General features: G+C 38.0%; 1 protein-coding gene across 1 annotated transcript in view; it reads left to right on the top strand.

Moving 5' to 3' along the window:
• The window catches only part of TRHDE (thyrotropin-releasing hormone degrading enzyme), a 446,185-nt gene that overhangs the window by 233,645 nt on the left and 192,869 nt on the right, over positions 1-19,671 (top strand). Inside the window, 2 exon segments of the mRNA XM_010840948.1 lie at positions 5,953-6,107; positions 8,855-8,968. Of these exon segments, the coding sequence (XP_010839250.1) occupies positions 5,953-6,107; positions 8,855-8,968 (269 nt within the window).

Genomic DNA, 19,671 nt, shown 5'->3' on the forward strand with positions numbered 1-19,671 from the left:
TTTAAAATAAAAATTTTTATTAAAAAAATAAAAATTTTTAATGTTTGTCTGCACTAAGTCTTCGTTGAGGCACAGGCTTTTTGTTGCTGTGCTCAGGCTCTCTCTTGTTGCGGAGAGTGGGGGCTACTCTTCATTCCATGTGCGAGTTTCTTGTGGAGGCTGCTCTTGCTGCAGAGTACAAGCTCCAGAGAGCACAGGCTTCAGTACTTGTAGCACATGGGCTGAGTTGCTCTGAGGCATGTAGGATCTTAAGTTCCCAGACCAGGGATAGGGCCCATGTCCCCTCCTTTGGCAGGTGGATTCTTAACCACTGGACCACCAGGGAAGTCCCTGAAAATATATATTTTAGCAGCTTCGTTGAGGTATGGTGACATGCAGTATATGTGACATGCACATGTGTGAAGTGTACAGTTTGAAGTATTAAGATATGTATTACACCCATGAAATCATCACCATGATAAACCCATCCATCTCTTCTAAAAATTTCCTCTTTCTATTTTAATCCCTCTAATCTTTGTCCCCAGGCAAGTACTGATCTGCGTTTTGAAATTATAGATTAGTTTTCATTTTCTATATATAAATGACATGAATCATACAGCATATATTTTTTTCTTTCTTTTTACTCAGCATAACTATTTTGGGGTTCACCCATGTTGTAGCATGTATTGACAGTTCTTTCTTTTTATTGCCTGCTGCTGCTGCTGCTAAGTCGCTTCAGTTGTGTCCGACTCTGTGCGACCCCAGAGACGGCAGCCCACCAGGCTCCTCCATCCATGGGATTTTCCAGGCAAGAGTGCTGGAGTGGGGTGCTACTGCCTTCTTTTATTGCCTAATAGTATTTTATTCTGTGGGTACATCACACATTAGTCACTCACATATTGATGGACATTGGAAGTAAAACTGTTATGAACATTTGTGTACAAGTCTTTATGTGGATATATGCTTCCTGCAGATGTTCTGAAAATTTAGAACTATTTATGAGATAAAGATACAGAGCAGAATACGTGTGTACTCAGTTGCTTAGTCCTGTCTGACTCTTTTGTGACTCCATGGACTGTACCTGCCAGGTTCCTCTAATTTTCCAGGCAAGAATACTGGAGCAGGTTGCCATTTCCTTCTCTTGGGGATCTTCCTGAACCAAGGATCAAACCCATGTCTGCTACATCAGCAGGTGGATATTTTTTGCCACTGAGCCACCAGGGAATCCCTACAGAGCAGAAAGGTGCAAAGTGTCTCTCAGTAGTGCAGTAAAATCCAGGTTTCTCTGTACTTTGATATTGGGTTATTATGTCTGTAGAATAATCTCCTGCTCTGCCAGCCATAGACATGGTTCCCTCTATCAGTAATAAAGCCTGTGAGTGTCTGAGAAGCTGCCTTCTATTGCTGACCCTTCTGTGTTTCTCTTGCTTTCAGTCCCTTTGTCTGAATCTGACTCTGTTTGCTCAGGAATCCTTGTCTGGTTGAAGTCCAGCTTTGTCTCTCAGGTCCGACACCGCTGCCCTTAGACCTCTGGAAACTAATGAGCCACCGGTCTGCTTGGCTACCGATGCCTGAGGTCTTTGGCACCAGCCTTCAGCTGCCCCACACGCTCAGGCTGCAGGTCAGACTGTGGCTGTGTGACTGCCCTCGGATGTACCTTCTTTATTCCAAACTTTTAGACTCTGCATCTGGCCTGTGTCTGGAGTCCTCGCTATGCCCTTTGAGCCAGTGCATATCCTAGTGTGCGGCCTGACTTGCTCACTTAATCCTGGGGACCTGAGTACCCCTGGCTCTTGGAAGTCTCCAGGGAACAGAAGTGACTCTCTTTTGCCACAGTCTTGTTCGTAAGTCCAGCTGTTCCTAGTAATGGCCCCAGACCTGCTACTGCTGTTGCCATCTGCTGGTGGCAGATGGAGTTGACACAGTGTTGTTCTGTTGCCTACTTTGCTCGTATTTAGGGGAGGCCTCAAAATAAAATCTCAAGCAGAAGTGTGTCTCTTTGCTGCATCCTTGCGCTCTGCACAGTTCTCACACCCGTGCTCTCCCTCCCTGCCCTCAGCCACGTCAGCCTCACTCTGTTTGTCCAGTGTGCTGCTCTCATTCCCTCCTTAGGTCTGTGCAGCTTTTGTCCCCTCTTCTTAGAAAACGATACTTCCACATATCTTCAGACATGTGGCTTCTACCATTACTCACGTCTCAAGCGAGATGTGATGGCCTTACAGATGCCTGTCTTGACCACGCTCCACCCAATCACTCCACCAATTACTGTCTTCCTCTATTATTATTATTTTTTTTTTTTGATAGCATTTGTCATTTGCTCAGTTTCTCTCATTCATTTATTGCTTGTTAATTGATCTCTTCCTCCTACACACACCCACACGTAAGTGCCACGAGAGCAGGGAACAAAGAGCCTTGAGGGCAGAACAATGCTTGTATTGAGAAAAGAGCTGCTCAAAGATACATGGTTGTGTAAATGACTGCACGTAGTATCTCTATGTGCCCGTCGAATTCCTACTTATTTTCAGAAATCCAACTCAAACGCTACCTCTTTCAAGAACTAGATCTGATATTCTCTCTCTTTCACAGCACTTTTTATTCTTTATTTCTTGTGTTAAGTTGTCATGTTTCCCTGTAGTGAATACAGGGGCCATACTTGACTTATTTTAATACACATCTCAGACTTACACGGGGGCTACCCCAGTGGCCCAGTGGTAAAGATTCCGCCTGCCAATGCAGGATAAAAAGTAGAAGCGGCTTTGATCCCTGGGTTGGGAAGATGCCCTGAAGTAGGAAATGGCAACCCACTCCAGTATGCTTGCCGGGAAAATCCCAGGGACAGAGGAGCCTGGCGGGCTACAGTCCACAGGGTCGCAAAGAGTTGGACATGATGAGCAACTGAGCATGCACACATGCACACAAACTTAAGGACACAGCAAATGCTTAGATGTTTGTTAACGTCATGAATAAATGAAAATTAGCTTTGAGACTCGACCATTTAATTTTTTTCTTATTATGAAATATTTAAAGCATGCAGAAAAGAATCAATAATATTATAAGTAATACCCATGGATCCATTATCAGCTTTGAAAAATTAGCATTGAAAGCATATTGGGGATACTTCCTTGGTCCAGTGGTTAAGACTCTGCCTTCCAATGCAATGGGGTACAGGTTCGATGCCTGGTCAGGGAACTAAGATCACACATGCCATGAGGTGTGGCCAAAGGCTAAAAAGTAAAATAAAACAAAACAAAACACTGGAAGAATTCCCTCGTGGTTCAGTGGCTAAGACTCTGTAGTTCCATTGCAGGGGGCACGAGTTTGATCCCTGACTGGGTAATGGGGACATGAGCCTCTGCAGACTGCACAGCGCATGGCGTGGCCAAGACAAAACAAATCACGTTTGAAATCCATTGTATTTGACCCTCTGTGATATTGTGATTTATGAGAAATATATCCATGCCATTCAGATTTCTCACACATGTTTTCTGGCTCACAGCTCCCAAGACCTTCAGAATTTTCCAAGTGAAGCGAGACCTAAAGTTGTCTTTTGTTACGTTAATACAGTGACTTTTGGAACTCACCTAAGGATGGAGGCTGGTTGCCAGGAAAACTAACCTTGTGATTAGAGGGTTGGAACTTTTCGTCTCAGTCCTTGGCCTTGAGAATGAGGGGAAAGGGGCTGAGACTGAGTTCATGCCTCAGTGGCCAATGATTTTATCAACCATCCCTCTCTAATGAAGTCTCCATGAAACCCCAAAGGTATGCGCGCAGAGAGCTTCCAGGTGGGTGAGCAGGTGGAGATCTGGGGAGAGTGGCACGTCTATGAGAGGGCACGGACGCTTTTCACCCTTTCAGACGTCTCTTCCATCTGGTTGTTCCTTAGATAGCTTTATAACAATCTGGTGATCTGGAAGTTAAATGTCTCTGAGTTCTGTGAGCTGCTCTAGCAAATTCATCAAACCCAAGCAGGAAGTTATGGGAATCTCTGATTTATAGCCAGTTGGTGAGAAGTGCAGGTAACAACCTAATCTTTCAGTTGCATCCTGATTTGAGGGGGGTGGTGGAACCTCCAGTCTTTATAGATCAGAAGCAAAGATAACAACCCAGGCTTGGGACTGATTTCTGAAGTGGGGGGTGGTGTGTAGTCTTACAGGACTGAACCTTTATCCTGTGGAGTCTGATTCTGTCTTTGGGTAGACAGTATCGGAATTGGACTGAACAGTGGGTCACTCTGTTGGAATTGCTTATTGATGATGTGAGACAACTCCCCTCTGCCTCTGCCATTTGCATACAATCAAAATTGACTCTGGAAACATAAAAGACTGTCCCTCATTCCTTCCTTCTCCTTTTTTCCCTGAAGCAATCATAATTCTGAATTTGGTGTTTATCGTTCCTGAATGTGTGTAATTCTGTGTGCATTTTACCACTACTATTTGTCTGAGCACGAGTGTGCATATGTGAATACCCATTTTCCACCTATTTGGCTTGCTTTTAAGTAGTGGATGATAAAGGGCATTCTACACTTCGTTTGTTCCCTCAGCATTATGTTTTTCTGATTATCCATGCTGATACATGTAGTGTTAGAATCTAGTGGTGAGACTATTTCAACTGTTGTATGGTGTTCCTTTTTTAGAACTATTTCACAGTTTCTCTGTCCAGTATCTTGGTGAAAGGCATGTAGTTTCTCCTTTCACTTTTACAAACAGTACCGCAGCAACATTCTTGTACCATTTTTTCCTTAGCATCCTGGGGTGTTACTCCAGGGTTTATACGGTTAAGTGGAGCCAGCTTGCCAGGGTTTGAGTCCTTACATCGCCACTTGCTGGCTTTCCCAAGAAGCATTGACCACCAACTATTTTCAGCCCTTCTGAGCATGCACGCCCTATCTCAGCTGCTGGCAACAAGCCGTCAACCTGGCTTAGATCCCTTTAATCCGGTAGATCCTGCTGGAGCCAATTCCCAGATGCCACTGCTTGCTCCTGGAGCCAGACCTCAGCAAGCCTGTGGCTTCACTTGCAATCACTACTTTGCATTTACGTACCATTTCTGGTCCATGGAGAGGTTTATTTTCCAGCCTGGAGATGATATTTAGTTTTTCCTTTTCATATTTTATTTATCATTGCTATGTGTTTAGAGCAGAGGGAGTACATCAAAGCATGAACTTACTGTGTCACCTTAACCAAAAGTTGATAATATAATACCTTTACCAGCTTTGAAAGTAAGCATAAATCTTAAAATCATCTAATCATAGATTTTTGGAGCTGAAAGGGATTTTAGAGATTATGATGTCTAATAACCTCATTTTGTAGGTGAGAGAATTATGGTCTTGAGAAATTAAGTGATTTATTGATGTCATATATTTAATTAATGATGGAGGCAGGACCAGAACCAAAGTCTGCAGTTTCCCTCAATAGTCCTTTTGATACTACATCGTCCATTATAACTTTCTTTATGTGAGCTATATTTACATGTAACATTTTATTTTTAACAGAACTCAAAAATACATTAAAATTAAGCAATTAGAAATAGGACATATCGGATTTTTAAACCACTGTGAGATGTTTTCTTTTGAACAATATTGAGGTAAAAGCAAGAGTACAGTATTCTCTGCATTAAGCTGATTTATTTTCATCAGAAGGCGCAGTGCCTTTTGGCTCTGTAGATTCCTGCTGCCTTTGGTTTCCTTGACTTTCTGCAACTTATAGGCGCATCAATAATGGTGCTGATACTTCCCACCTCCTTCACCACTGGGTCTGAAAATGGACTGTGATGGATGGATACAGCTAGCGTTTACAGTGATAGCCTATATTTCTGCTGTCACAAAGAAATGGCAGGTAGTTTAATTTAGAAAAAAAAATTACTAAGAAAGAGCAAGTATTCTTTTTAATGAGAATTTCTGGACTTTTGTCGGATATGCGTTTAGAATCGAATGTGTTTGTTAAAGCCTTTGGAATTGTTTTATTTTGTTTCTAGATCTTTTAGCTGTGCCTAAGCATCCGTATGCTGCTATGGAGAACTGGGGACTAAGTATTTTTGTGGAACAAAGAATACTGCTGGATCCCAGTGTTTCATCTATTTCTTATTTGCTGGATGTCACCATGGTCATTGTTCATGAGATATGTCACCAGGTATGAAAAAGGATCAGGTGTAAGTATAATTGCAAACTATGGCGAATGTAAAATGATATCAGATAGTTAGATTAGGAGTTCAGTTGTTATCCCCCCAATTAAGTTTCAATTCGGTGTAGAGCACTGTGTAGTTCTTTTTGGAAGATCTGTCGCTTTTCTCAAATGACAGCACAAACGAAAGTGAGGGCACAGATTGTATTGAATGAGCAACTGTCATTCAGTTTAGGTGAGGAGTGAGATGGCATCGCCACCCAGCAGCCTCTTTGGAGACCCCATGCACTCACTGTTCTTTGTCCACCTTGCTTTATTTTCTTGTGATTATTGGTGTGTATATATGATAAGAGCAGTGATGGCGATGATTTATTGCATTGCTGCAAGATGCAGCGGAGTTCTGTGTACATGTCAAAATTTGCTTTTGCTGAAATCAATTTGTTATTCCCCTTCTCCCATCACACAGACACTTAGGAAGTCTTTCACTAACTCAGCCACAGACTCTTTGTTCTGAAATGATTGATATTTTTTTGTCTTGGCATGTTTAGAAATTCATATGTAAATTAGCCAGCTTTGTCGTGAAGCTAAGATAAAATAAATTTCATGCACTTTACTACAATGAGTGAAAGGTATTACAGAGATTTCACAATGCCTATTTGAATCTTGATGCTAATGAAAAGAATAACTGAAAATAAACGTCTGTGCTTTAATAAAAAGCAATCCTTGTCTGGTGACCAGAAGCTATGGTTAGTTTTTAAGTGAAAACACCAGAAATCTCAGTGTGAAACCGCAAGACTTCCACTTGTTATCAACTCAAAATCCTTTTAAAAAGTTTGAAAACCTTAAAGAGAGGTAGAAAATGTTGTCAGTGAAAGAAGCTGAACAGGTAAATGCTAATACGTGAACACAGACTTCATGATAAATTGTTCCAGGCCACATGACTCTTTACCTAAATGTCAGCCTTCTGCAGTGAACCTGTGTGGTGTTTGTACCGGCCATGCTGGTCAGCTAGGGCATGTGTTCCTTGCTTCAGTGACTTAAGCGGATCCATTGTAGAGATAACTAGTGTTTCTCTATTGTGCTAAAAGTGGTTTCCAGCTAATCATACAATTCTTTGACGCAAAAACTGATTCCTTTTTGAACATTCCTAGACACAAGTTACATGAAGAGTTCTTTTGAAATAAGAGCATACTGATAATCATTGTTCCTAGAACTGGATTTCTTTTGTTCCAGACTCTCAGTTACTTTCTTGTTCTAGCTTAGTGATGTTCAGCTACTTATTATAGGAAATGAACCAGAAGCTGGGAGAAACACATAATAATTTCTACTGTCAATGCCAAAGTATCTTCTGCATTACCATCTCTCCTCACCTACTTCTTGTTGCAGTTTTTAAGATAGACTTTCAGTTTAAGAGAGAAGAAGCACTTGTTGCTGATCAAGAATAAAAAATACTTAAAACATCATTTAACTTGTGGTCATCAGCATGTTCAGAATTATCTTGTATTTGTATTTCGATTAGAGATCCTTTTGAGTAAGAGATACTTTATTATTAATATTGAAACGCTCTGCCACCAAGCTATTTAGCTCTTAAAGCTGTAGAGCTATCATCTGATACTTGCCTGACTGCCTTTTTCTTCTGTTTCTTAAATAGCTCACTCCCACTTAGAATCTTCACACTAAGAGTTACTTATAAATGCCTAAAATCCTCCTGCCTAAGGCTTTCTCATGGCTCCTTCTTATCATTAAAGTATGAGCTCAAATGTCATCTGCTTAGAGAGAACCTTTTTGCTTTTACAATCTAAAGTGACCCCTCCCCCATACATATCATGTTTTAATAGGACCTGAAATTCTATTGTTTCTTTGTTTATTTTTTATTTTCTATCTCACCTCATTGTCCCTTCTTCCACAATAAAGTGTTCGCTGTCTCAGAAGGGACGTTGTCCAAGTGGCATAGTTCCTGGTATATAATGTTTTTTGTTTGTTTTGTTTTTTTAATGAAAAAAGAATTCCATTAAGCTTTTTCTGAACTCAGCAAGGATTTCAGAGTAATGCATCATCATCTAATCAAAACACCAATTAAAAATGACAACATTATTTTTCCTGAAGCGATCTTAGAGGTTTTTTTGTTTGTTTTTTTTGGTCCAACACTCATTATCATAGAATCATGGAGAGTCAGGTGTGGAGCATCCTGAAAGCCTTCAGCTCTTTCAGTAGGCTGACGTTGTCTGTGATTGCCTCTGACACTGGAAGGCGCTGCTCCAGTACTTCCTGTGCTGAGCTCACTGCTTCCTGAGGCAGTATTTTCCATCGTCATCCATTTTAGTCTGTTAGAGGGTCTCCTGCATTTTTAGCAGCCTCTACCAATTGACAAACCCCAATTTCCATCCATTAGTCCTGATTTGTCTCCTGCAGGGACACAGAACCCAAGCTTCTTCTACATATTAGGTCTTCAAATATTTGAAGACAACTGTCAGCAATTTTTTTTTTTCTCCTGAGTCCTTTCTCTCCCAGGTTAAATATTCTTTTTCTGTCCCTTGATAATTTTATTTTTGTTCTACCCTGAATGTACTTATTAAAAAATCAGCATCACCCAAGTGGTCAAATTAATAGTCTTGCTATAACCTATTTTAAGATCACAAAACCAATTAGAAAATGAATTTCAGTTGTGATCATCACAGTTTAATACATTTAATTCTAGATGAGATAACTCTGGCTAGATGTGATTTTATCTGATGCCCATTCATCTGTGATGGCAGTGGTTTGGTGACCTCGTGACTCCTGTGTGGTGGGAAGACGTGTGGCTGAAGGAAGGGTTTGCTCACTACTTTGAGTTTGTTGGTACAGACTACCTCTATCCCGGCTGGAACATGGTAAGTGCATTTCTCTAATTTTTTGGAACTCTCAGTGAAAGCTTGATCCCATGTCATATTGGGCTTATCTTATCGTGAGATGTGTTTGAAAATGCCAACTGATGCATGAAAAAAATTAGCTACCCAACAAAAGAAATGTAACCCAAAATATAAATGGTAGTATTCCAGAAGAATTCTCTTTTAGTTATTAGAACTAAATACAGTCTGATTGGTTATACATTGATATCAAAATACTACAAGTTTTCTAAATAAAAATATTTTAGATTGCAATATTTGATAACAAGGATAAACTATCCCATAAATTGATAAGGTAATAGCAATTGATAAGTTATACTTTAAATGTGTATAGGATATCTCAATATATAGGAAGGAAAATGAGAACTTAATATTCAGTGTGATGAACTCAAAACATAGCTAAAATCTTTGATACATTATTTTTTTTACTTTAGGATTAAATGATTTAATAAGAGATTTATAATTTTATAAAGAGCTGTGTGCATTATATCCAAACTTGTATGTATGAATCTGAAGTAGGGTTCATTGCACCAGAAGCAATGATGTTCTTGAACATCCTAGAAGAAAAAGTGGAGGGGGGATATGATTTCTGTATGTTGTTTAATATGTTTTTCATTTTATGGGCTTCCCTGCTGGCTCATATGGTAAAGCGTCTGCCTGCAATGCGGGAGACTTGGTTTCAATCCCTGGGTCAGGAAGATCCCTTGGAGAAGGAAATGGCAACCCACTCCAGTACTCTTGCCTGGAGAGTGCCATGGACAGAGGAGCTTGTAAGCTACAGTCCATGGGGTCGCAAAGAGTCGGACACGACTGAGCGGCTTCACTTCACTTCATTTTATACAAGCTTCCATTAATGAGTAAGTGACTATGTTATTAAATAGAACCCAGGATATAGGTTGTTTTGGAATTTTACTTATTTTTAAAATTTACTTTATTATTATTTTTGGCTGTACTGGGTCTCAGTTGCTGCTCAGGGCTTTCCCCCGTTGCAGCAGGTGGGGACTACTCTTCAGCTGTGGTGTGAGGGCGTCTCTTGGTGTGGAGCACGGGCGATAAGGCGCATGGGCTTCAGTGGCTGTGGCGCATGCGCTTGGTTGCTCCAAGGCACGTGGGATCCTCCCGGATCAGGGACGGGACCTGTGTCTCCTGCAGTGGCAGTCAGGTTCTTTGACCCTGAGCCACCAGGGAAGTCTGGAACTTGAATTTTAAATTTAAGTGGCACTGTGTAAAAGTTGCAAAATACTAACATTTGTCAACTTCCAAAAGCTCAAATTTCACCTGTGTTATAGCTTGAGTAATAATATAAATTTATTTTATACCACTCGATTTTTGATGTTTAAACTACAAATATATGTGATTATCTAATTATCTGTCATGATTACAAGTATGATATGGTGAAATGCACCGTTGTCCGTTAAGTCATGATATAACTTTTCTACCATACTCCTACTGAGTATAAAAGGTGACCTTACATATCTCAAGAAATGTTGCAATTGTAATATCATACTGATATGTTTGAATTATCCACTTTTATATTTTATAAAAGCAACATGGTTCATTTGCACAAATGTGTGAGTTAATTTTACTTGGCCTTATATATCTAAGTGTATATCTATAAATAATACAATTTAAAATTTTTATTTGAACTATTTTATTATAGCATTGAAATTAATTTTAAAAATGCTTTTAAAGAACTTTGAAGAAAAATCATCAATAGCATGCAATATTTATTAAAAGTAATTTTTAAACAAATATGCAGTTTTAAAACTGAAATATTAAGGATATTGAAACATTTGTAAAAATATATTTTGGTTGCTAGTTGACTTTCAACCAAATTTGTTTAAAATTTTTATTTAATTTTCATTATGTGTGAGTTACTACTGATTGGTAATTCTGTTATGTTTTAATGTTTAAAATGTTAGTATTATAAATGACATGTTACTCATATAGGTAAGATTTTTTTTTTTTTGAGCTCATTGAGCCATCTATGACAAAATCTATTCAGCATTATAAAAATAAATCTTAGATTGAAAAGCTATGCACAGAATTATACTCATGGTGAAAACTGACAGCTTTTGATGGTTTTAGCATTGCAGTCTACCCCAAGTTTCAGTGTTCCCATACTGAATTTTGTTTTCAAATAATTTTTTATATTCCTTCATTATTTTATCAATCAAATTATAAATGGAGAGCATTTTTGTAAGAATATTGAAAATGAATACAGAGTATAAGTAACACTTCTGATACTTTGTCCTAAATACAATAAAGACCATGTATTGAAAGCATTTATAAAAAATGCTTTGGTGTGGTAAGATATAAATCCATATTTTATAATCAAAAATGGGGATTAATGATGGATTACACTAAGAAATGAAAGCATAAACCCCATCACAATTAACTAGGCAATAGTGAAAGCAAGCTTTCTTATTATGTCTCTTTATGTTCAGGTTCTAAAGATCACAAATATTTTCTCTTATTGGCTGCTTTTGCTTTTTTAATAGTTTTTAAAATTTAGTTTGTAGAGTACTTCAGTATATTAAATTTATAAAACCTGTAGGAAGAGACTCTAAACAAATGCTCCTCCACGATCATTAATATCTTCTTTGCAAACAAAAATTTAAGACAAGTCAGCCACATAAATAAGAAAGGATATTAAGTGACTTTAAGGCTGTGTCAGCACCATTTTTCATAATGGCATCAGCAAAAGAGTGAAAGAAATACTAGGAAGAACAAGAGTGATGGCTGTGTCAGCAGTAACTCATACTGTTGTGATATGCACAAGAGCTTACCTATGAGAGCAAGGCTCGGGCTGCACTAGAACTTAACGGAAATTAGAAAAGTCAGAAGTCAGGCGTGTCTTGGAAGTAAAGTAAGCAAGCTGACCTCTTTTGCCTCTAATCTCAAAAACAGTGGTTTTATTATTTTTAGACAACAATGCTCAAACACTGAAATACAACTTCAACTTGCTAGGGAAATTACTATGACAGTCTATATTTTATGGAATAGCAATAAAGAAGCCCAGGATTACACAATATTGTTAAGGAAGCTTTTGTTCTGGTTTAGGATAGTATACTTATGTGGGCTCTTAGGCTGTGTATATGCATTTGTATGTGTTTATAGATAGTTTCTGCTAAAGAAATAATCAGTTTTTTACATTAAGAACACTATATGAAATAAACACTACCATCAAATCTTTTTCCCCAACAAACTAAACAAGTATACCATTTCATAGATATGGGTCTTTCCAGGTAGTATGATATAAGGTCAGGAAATAGATTGACAAGAAGTAATTCAGATTCCAAAAAGGCATTTCACTTCCTGACTCATCTTTATCATTTGAGAAATGGGATGATTATACTGACTTAGTAAGCACACATGATTTTTGTGAGGATAAAATAACTTACAAGTTCTTTGAAATCCGTGAACAAATATGAGTAGGTATCATGGACCTGGAAAATAATAAATGTTCCATTAGAAAGGGGCATTGATTTTATGTTTAAATACCCTAACACTTCTGACCTTAGTAAGCTATTTTGATGCCCTAGATTGTATAGCAATTACCTATAGATTGAGTTGGATCATAAGGAAGGCTGAGGACGGAAGAACCGATGCTCTTGAACTGTGGTGCTAGAAAAGATTCTTGAGAGTCCCTTGGACAGCAGGAGATCAAACCAATCAATCCTAAAGGAAATCACCCTGAATATTCTTTGGAAGAACTGATGCTGAAGCTCCAGTACTTTGGCTACCTGAAGAGCCAACTCATTGGAAAAAACCCTGATCCTGGGAAAGATTGAATGCAGGAGAAGGGGGTGACAGAGAATGAGGTAGTTGGGTGGCATCACCAACTCAGTGGACATGAGTTTGAGCAAGCTCAGGGAGATAGTGAAGGACAGGGAAGCCTGGGGTGCTGAAGTCCTTGGGGTCACAAAGAGTCAAACATGACTTAATAACTGAATAACAACATGTAAAGATTACAAACAAAATTCTGTAAACTTTGTATCTAGACTCAGTCTCTCCAAATCAGTGCTTATCTATATTGGCAATGTGGACTATTTATAAGTACATAAGCTTAATATCCGGAGAAGGCAATGGCACCCCACTCCAGTACTCTTGCCTGGAAAATCCCATGGATGGAGGACGCTAAGAGTTGGACATGACTGAGCGACTTCACTTTCACTTTTCACTTTCATGCATTGGAGAAAGAAATGGCAACCCACTCCAGCGTTCTTGCCTGGAGAATCCCAGGGACGGGGGAGCCTGCTAGGCTGCCGTCTATGGGGTCGCACAGAGTCGGACACGACTGAAGCGACTTAGCAGCAGCAGCAGCAAGCTTAATATCATGTTTCATTCATCAAACAGAAGTGTCAAGATCACTTAGATTATCTTTTGGGGTTAGATTTCATAGGGTAAGTTGACAACTTGAAGACTATTCTATCAAAGTTTGTTGTTAAGGACAATATTATTGGATGAATTAAGTTGCATTAAGCTATTGATGGCAGTCATATTAAATCTTACTGTGATTCCTCCAAAGGGAGAAAATAAAGGATCCATGCAGCATAGTTACTGTTCAACAATTCTTTATCATTTTAATTTGAAAAAGGTCTATGATAAAAGAGTTTTAATACAGGAAAAGGATAAATAGTAAAATGATACCATGAAGAAATCCTTATTTTGCAGACCCGGTGCTGATGTAGGCAAAATCATATTCCCTGTGTGTATTACACAGCTTTTCACTGTAATCAACCCTGCGTATTGCACAGGTTTTCACTATAATTTGTATCTATATGATAGATGTATCCTGTAGTTTCCTGAATGTAGCCTTGTAAGAATGTGCTTGCCATAATGAGAATTATTAAACGTGTATATTCTCTTATTAAATAATTTGGGATGCTAAGGAGCTTCACACAGCAGTAACTTTATAAAGTAATTGATAAAGTCCAAGGACTGGGAATTCTTAAATTTTTATGAGGGCACATACCTGGGCAGAAAGATAAGTATTAACAGAGAATTGTGCAGCTAAACTTAATTATGCTAAATACTTAATATCTCAAAGTGTATTGCCCAAAACCTTGATAAATGTTCTCAATTGTTTTCATCATGGGCAGGATCAAAATGGTAAAAATGAATTCTGCCATTAGACTCAGTATGTGGTACAACAAAAATTGCCTGCTAAATTTAATAGGCATTGAAATAAAATTATCTTTACTTCTTAAATTATTTTATTTTTATTCAAAAAGAAGCTGAGAAAATGAACTGAAATAGATATAGTTTATTGAGTTCATTTGTTTCCAGTTTAAATGTGAAGATATATTGATTAATTATTCCAAACAATGATAAAACTCTGCTATTCAGAGAGGGGGAAATAGAAAATTAGAGAAAAATTGTTTTTGTTAATATGTTACTTGTTCAGCTCTTCGTGTCTTAAGTCCATCTTTGATTTAATGTCTATAAAGAAAAACGCCTTTCAGAGTTAGTTAATATACATTTCAACAGTAGTTGGTATGTTGGTACTATTGCTTATGATTCATCAATATTAAAATGTATTTGCCCAGGAGAGCTATGCTGTCAGAGACGGACCATCTGGGAATTAAATATTTGTTTTAGAATCTTACCTTATAAATACTGAATACCAAATAAATGTGTGTATGTATATAGATTTTCCATGCAGTTGTGTTTTATCTGCTAAGTCACTTCAGTCGTGTCTGACTCTGTGTGATCCCCAAAATCCACATATAATATTCTACTCCTGATGTCAGTAAATTAGAAGATGATGCAATTGTTTTCAACTGGTCGATGATATTTTATTCTCAACTGACTGACATATTGAATGTGGAAAAGTTTAAGGACTTCTATTGGTTAGTCACAGACCTTTGGGTCTGGGATATTTTTGATCCATCTCAGTAGCTTAGAAAGTGACATTTACATTGAAAGACTAGAAGAAAAGCAGAAGCGGTGCCCTTGGGTCTGTTGGGGGTCAAAGTCTTCAAAATGGACTTCTTCTTTGTGCTTTCCCTTTACTCTTCCCTCCAAATCCCTCTGTAAGTAATTTTTCTTCATGTTGAAAACATTTTCTGTATTTTAAAGAAGAGAAAAAAAATTTTTTTTTCTTATTTGAGGGAATCTGGGAAGCTGTAGCCTTCTATTCTGGGAAAATGGGGTTGCTTTCTCCTTAGCATTAGTGGTCAGAGAAGTTTGGAGCTTCGGTGGACAATTTTTGCTTGTTGTTTAGTCACTAAGTCGTGTCTGACTCTTTTACCTAATAGACACATAGAAAAAGTCCACAGAGGAAATAAGAGCTAGCAAAGAGAACAGTCTTAGAGAAAAGTTTCTCATGGAATTCGTCTGAATTCTGAGTAAATGAAAGAGGATTCTGAGATGCACAGGCCAAATGCATTGAGAATGAGATTTACACTCACAATGTACAAATTAGGATAATCTAGGATATCAGTGTTAAGAAGCAGGTCAGAGACTTGGCTTCTGATTAATGATGACTGAAGAGATATTAGGCCTTCCCAAGTGGCTCAGTGGTAAAGAATTTGCCTGCCAATGCAGGAGACACAGGAGATGTGGGTTCAGTCCCTGAATTGGAAACATACCCTGGAGGAGGAAATGGCACCCCACCCTGGTGGAGCCTGGTGGGCTACAGTCCACGAGGTTGCAAAGAGTTGGACAGAACTGAGCATGCATGCACAAAGAGATATTAAAGATTTCTAGCAAAGAACAGTGAGAACAAGAAATGCATCTGTTGTACTAATGTTAAAATAATTCTCACTAAAGCTAATCTATAACTAATTGGGTTAACATTTTCTCATTAGGACTAATTCTGTGCTTTTTACCAGTGACCTTACTGATGTGCTGGTAGCCCTGTTAAGAATATCAATTAGAATGAAGAGTGAATAAGGCGTCGTTAGTTAACTGTTGATTGTATGTTAACTGACTTAGAAACTTTATGGCAAAAATACATTTTTGAGATGACAACTGAAGTATTGATAATACATTCATACATTTGTTTATACTTATAGATTTTATATAACAATCAAGATGTTGGCTTCACAGTTTGAGAAATGGAAGCTTTTGAAAAGCTTATTATCAAGGTGTGTTGTTTCAGAAAATGTAAATCTGCTTTATTTACTGCTTCAAATGAAAGGCCAACTTTTATTAAATACTTTTAGAAAGGGAAGAAAAAGTAAGCATAACTCATCAGTATTCATATATACTTCTATACAGGTATGTATCTGAGAAGCTCTTCTTAGTCACATTACCTCACTTTTTTAACTATATGAATTTTTAAAATTTAAAACAAAGCTGTAAATTGAAATTTCATGTATGTTCTTAAAGGATGATTTTTTAAAAAGCCATTTATGTTCAGAAAGACACCAAGTGTTTCAGGTTTTGTATATTTTAAACTTAGAGATAAAAGATAAATGAGCATTCCCTTTGGAATAAAATATTTCTTCCAGAGACCATGGGCAGGTTTGCATTGTGTCAAGTTCTTTCTACCTTTCCTTACTGCTACTGCTGCTGCTAAGTCACTTTAGTCGTGTCCGACTCTGTGCGACCCCAGGGATGGCAGCCCACCGGGCTCCCCCCTCCCTGGGATTCTCCAGGCAAGAACACTGGAGTGGGTTGCCATTTCCTTCTCCAAAGCATGAAAATGAAAAGTGAAAGTGAAGTTGCTCAGTCATGTCCGACTCTTAGCGACCCCATGGACTGCAGCCTACCAGGCTCCTCCATCCATGGAATTCTCCAGGCAAGAATACTGGAGTGGGGATGTCATTGCCTTCTCTGCTACCTTTCCTTAGGAATTGCAAAAGCAATGAATACATTGACAGGATTAGACACTTCCTAAGAAGAAAACTTTTGCTGAACCTGGAGCCTAACAATAATGCAAGGCTGTCCTTTTTCATATCTAGGGACAATGCAGGAAAAGTTAACCCATTCACCAGGTGAGAGCAGTTTGTGAGCAAAAGTTTCCAACTTGCTAAAAATGGTCAGACATCACTTGATAAACAGAAAATTGATGATGTCAAAAATTTATACCAAGACAATGAAATGTTCTGTTAGACATCATTGTTCATAAGTATTTATGACTTGCAATAGCAGATTATACCAGTTTAATCTGTCCTTTTACTATACTTGGTTTAAAAAAAAAGTTTATCTTCTTATGATACATGAATTGTTCAATGCTTCATATTAGTCAGTATTTTCCCAGATATATTACAAAGAATTTGCTTTGCAAAATCTGTAACATGAACATAACCAAAAAGGAAAACTGGGAACCAAGAGGACAACCAAAGACTAATTCATTAATTTTCCAATTATTAATCATCCTTAACCAGGCCACTATATGCATTAAAAGACATTAGAACACAACTTATTTCTAAACCAGGAGTGACTGTTTCAGTCCATAACACTTTATGGGACTTTTTTTTTTTTTTCCTTCTTTTCATCAAGGTTACTTTAACACTGTTCAAATGTTACTAGACAAGAATGTGATAAATGAAAGTAGTGAGTTCAAGTGATATTTTCGAAGAGCCAAAATGTAAGAGACCTTCCTGTCCAGAGAAAGCAAAAAGCAATAATTTGAGGCTGGTGAGATTTTGCTTCAATTACTCCAGTAACACTTGTAAAAATAAAGACATATAATATTTACTGTATACCTTAAGCACTTTAAATATGTTAATTCCCTGTGAAACAGAGTAAGACCTACTGCTATGTGTCTTGAAAGTACACATCTTGGCTGTCATTTTTCTTAAGAGTCTGAGAGTGTGATAATGGTTAGACGTCTATGCAGGCCACCACGCAGGCAGCTCTCTTCAACTATGAATTCAAAAAGATGTTTTGGGGTAGAACGTGTTTTGACACTGAGTTAAATAACCTCTGTGGGTCTACCATTCATAAAGTAAGCTTCTTTTGAAGCTATTTATATATTTAGCTTTTTACCTTTCCCTGGGACTAATGAAATAAAATTCGTTATGATTATTGGAATGTCATCTTTGTCATATTGATCTTTAAGAATTAAGATATGTGGGGATGCTTACTTTCCTCGAAGAACCTACTTTAAATCCACCTGTGTCCAATTTATTCCGTTAACCGTTTTATATTGTCTTCTCCAGATTTCATTTATAGTTCACTGATGCCTTTCCTGGGTGCTATGAATGTTAATTTTACAAACACTAGTTTGATGGATTGCTGCCACAGGTTTGCCCATTGCATTGTTACACATTTCATTCATTCTGTTTAATGAATTAATTCAGAGAATTATCAAGTACCTAAAATGAGACCTTCATTTTGCTATTAGCAGAGACCTAGTATATTTCAGCTTCTTATACACTGTATTTTATTTTTTGTGTGGTGGTTTCAGTTAGAAGGTGTGATTAGATTTAGGATTTTATATTTTTACCTTTTAGTTGACAACCATGGAAGAAAAGTATGACCAACCTAGAAAGCATATTAAAAAGCAGAGATATTACTTTGCCAACAAAGGTCCGTCTAGTCAAAGCTATGGTTTTTCCAGTGGTCATGTATGGATGTGACAGTTGGACTGTGAAGAAAGCTGAGCTCCAAAGAATTGATACTTTTGAAACTGTGGTGTTGGAGAAGACTCTTGAGAGTCCTTGGGTTTCAAGGAGATCCAACCAGTCAATCATAAAGGAAATCAGTCCTGAATATTTATTGGAAGGACTGATGCTGAAGCTGAAATGCCAATACTTTGGCCACCTGATATGAAGAACTGACTCATTGGAAAAGACCATGATTCTGGGAAAGACTGAAGGCAGCAGGAGTAGGGGATGACAGAGGATGAGATGGTTGGATGGCATCACTGACTCAATGGCCATGCATTTGAGTAAGCTCCAGGAGCTGGTGATGGACAGGGAGGCCTGGCGTGCTGCAGTCCATGGGATCACAGGGAGTCGGACACGACTGACCGACGGAACTGACTGACAGCCAAGCTTCTGTCAGAGTTGTTTTGTTTATGGGATAGCTCAAAGACACAGATCCATAGACTCAATCAGACTGTTCATATTCATGGATTTGTTTGGAAAATAAGATTTAGTGCAGTAAGTCTCAGAGGATTAGCCAAATGATGGAGCAGTAAGAACATCTAGCTACCTATTATCATTTTTATGTTACACGGATCAAATATTCTCTAACATTTACTCGGATTTACCTAGTTACAATAGCTATTTTTATTTAGATTTTGAATATCTTTCTGCTCAGTTAAGTTCTGTTTCTTCCCAAAGCTTCACAGCTTTGCTCAGAAGATGAGTACTTAAAAAAAAAATTTAAAAAGATTTCTGTTCTTCTCTTTGTAGTGGTGGTGATGGTGATGGTATGGTGGGGTATTTTCATCTAAATTTATTTATTTCCCAAGTTTTCTGATTCTAGACCTGACTGATATCAGAAACTTTCCATTAGGATGTAAATAGAATTTGAATCTCAGTGTGTGTTTCAAAATACTCTGGATTACGTTTTATTAATCAAGTATTACAGGGTCTTCCTAGCTTATTTTTAATGTGACAATACCAGACCACCTGACCTGCCTCTTGAGAAATCTGTATGCAGGTCGGGAAGCAACAGTTAGAACTGGACATGGAACAACAGACTGGTTCCAAATAGGAAAAGGAGTACATCAAGCCTGTATATTATCACCCTGCTTACTTAACTTATATGCAGAGTACATCATG

The sequence above is a fragment of the Bison bison genome, unplaced genomic scaffold (assembly GCF_000754665.1).
Source record: "Bison bison bison isolate TAMUID 2011002044 unplaced genomic scaffold, Bison_UMD1.0 scf7180017864151, whole genome shotgun sequence".
Taxonomy (NCBI): domain Eukaryota; kingdom Metazoa; phylum Chordata; class Mammalia; order Artiodactyla; family Bovidae; genus Bison; species Bison bison.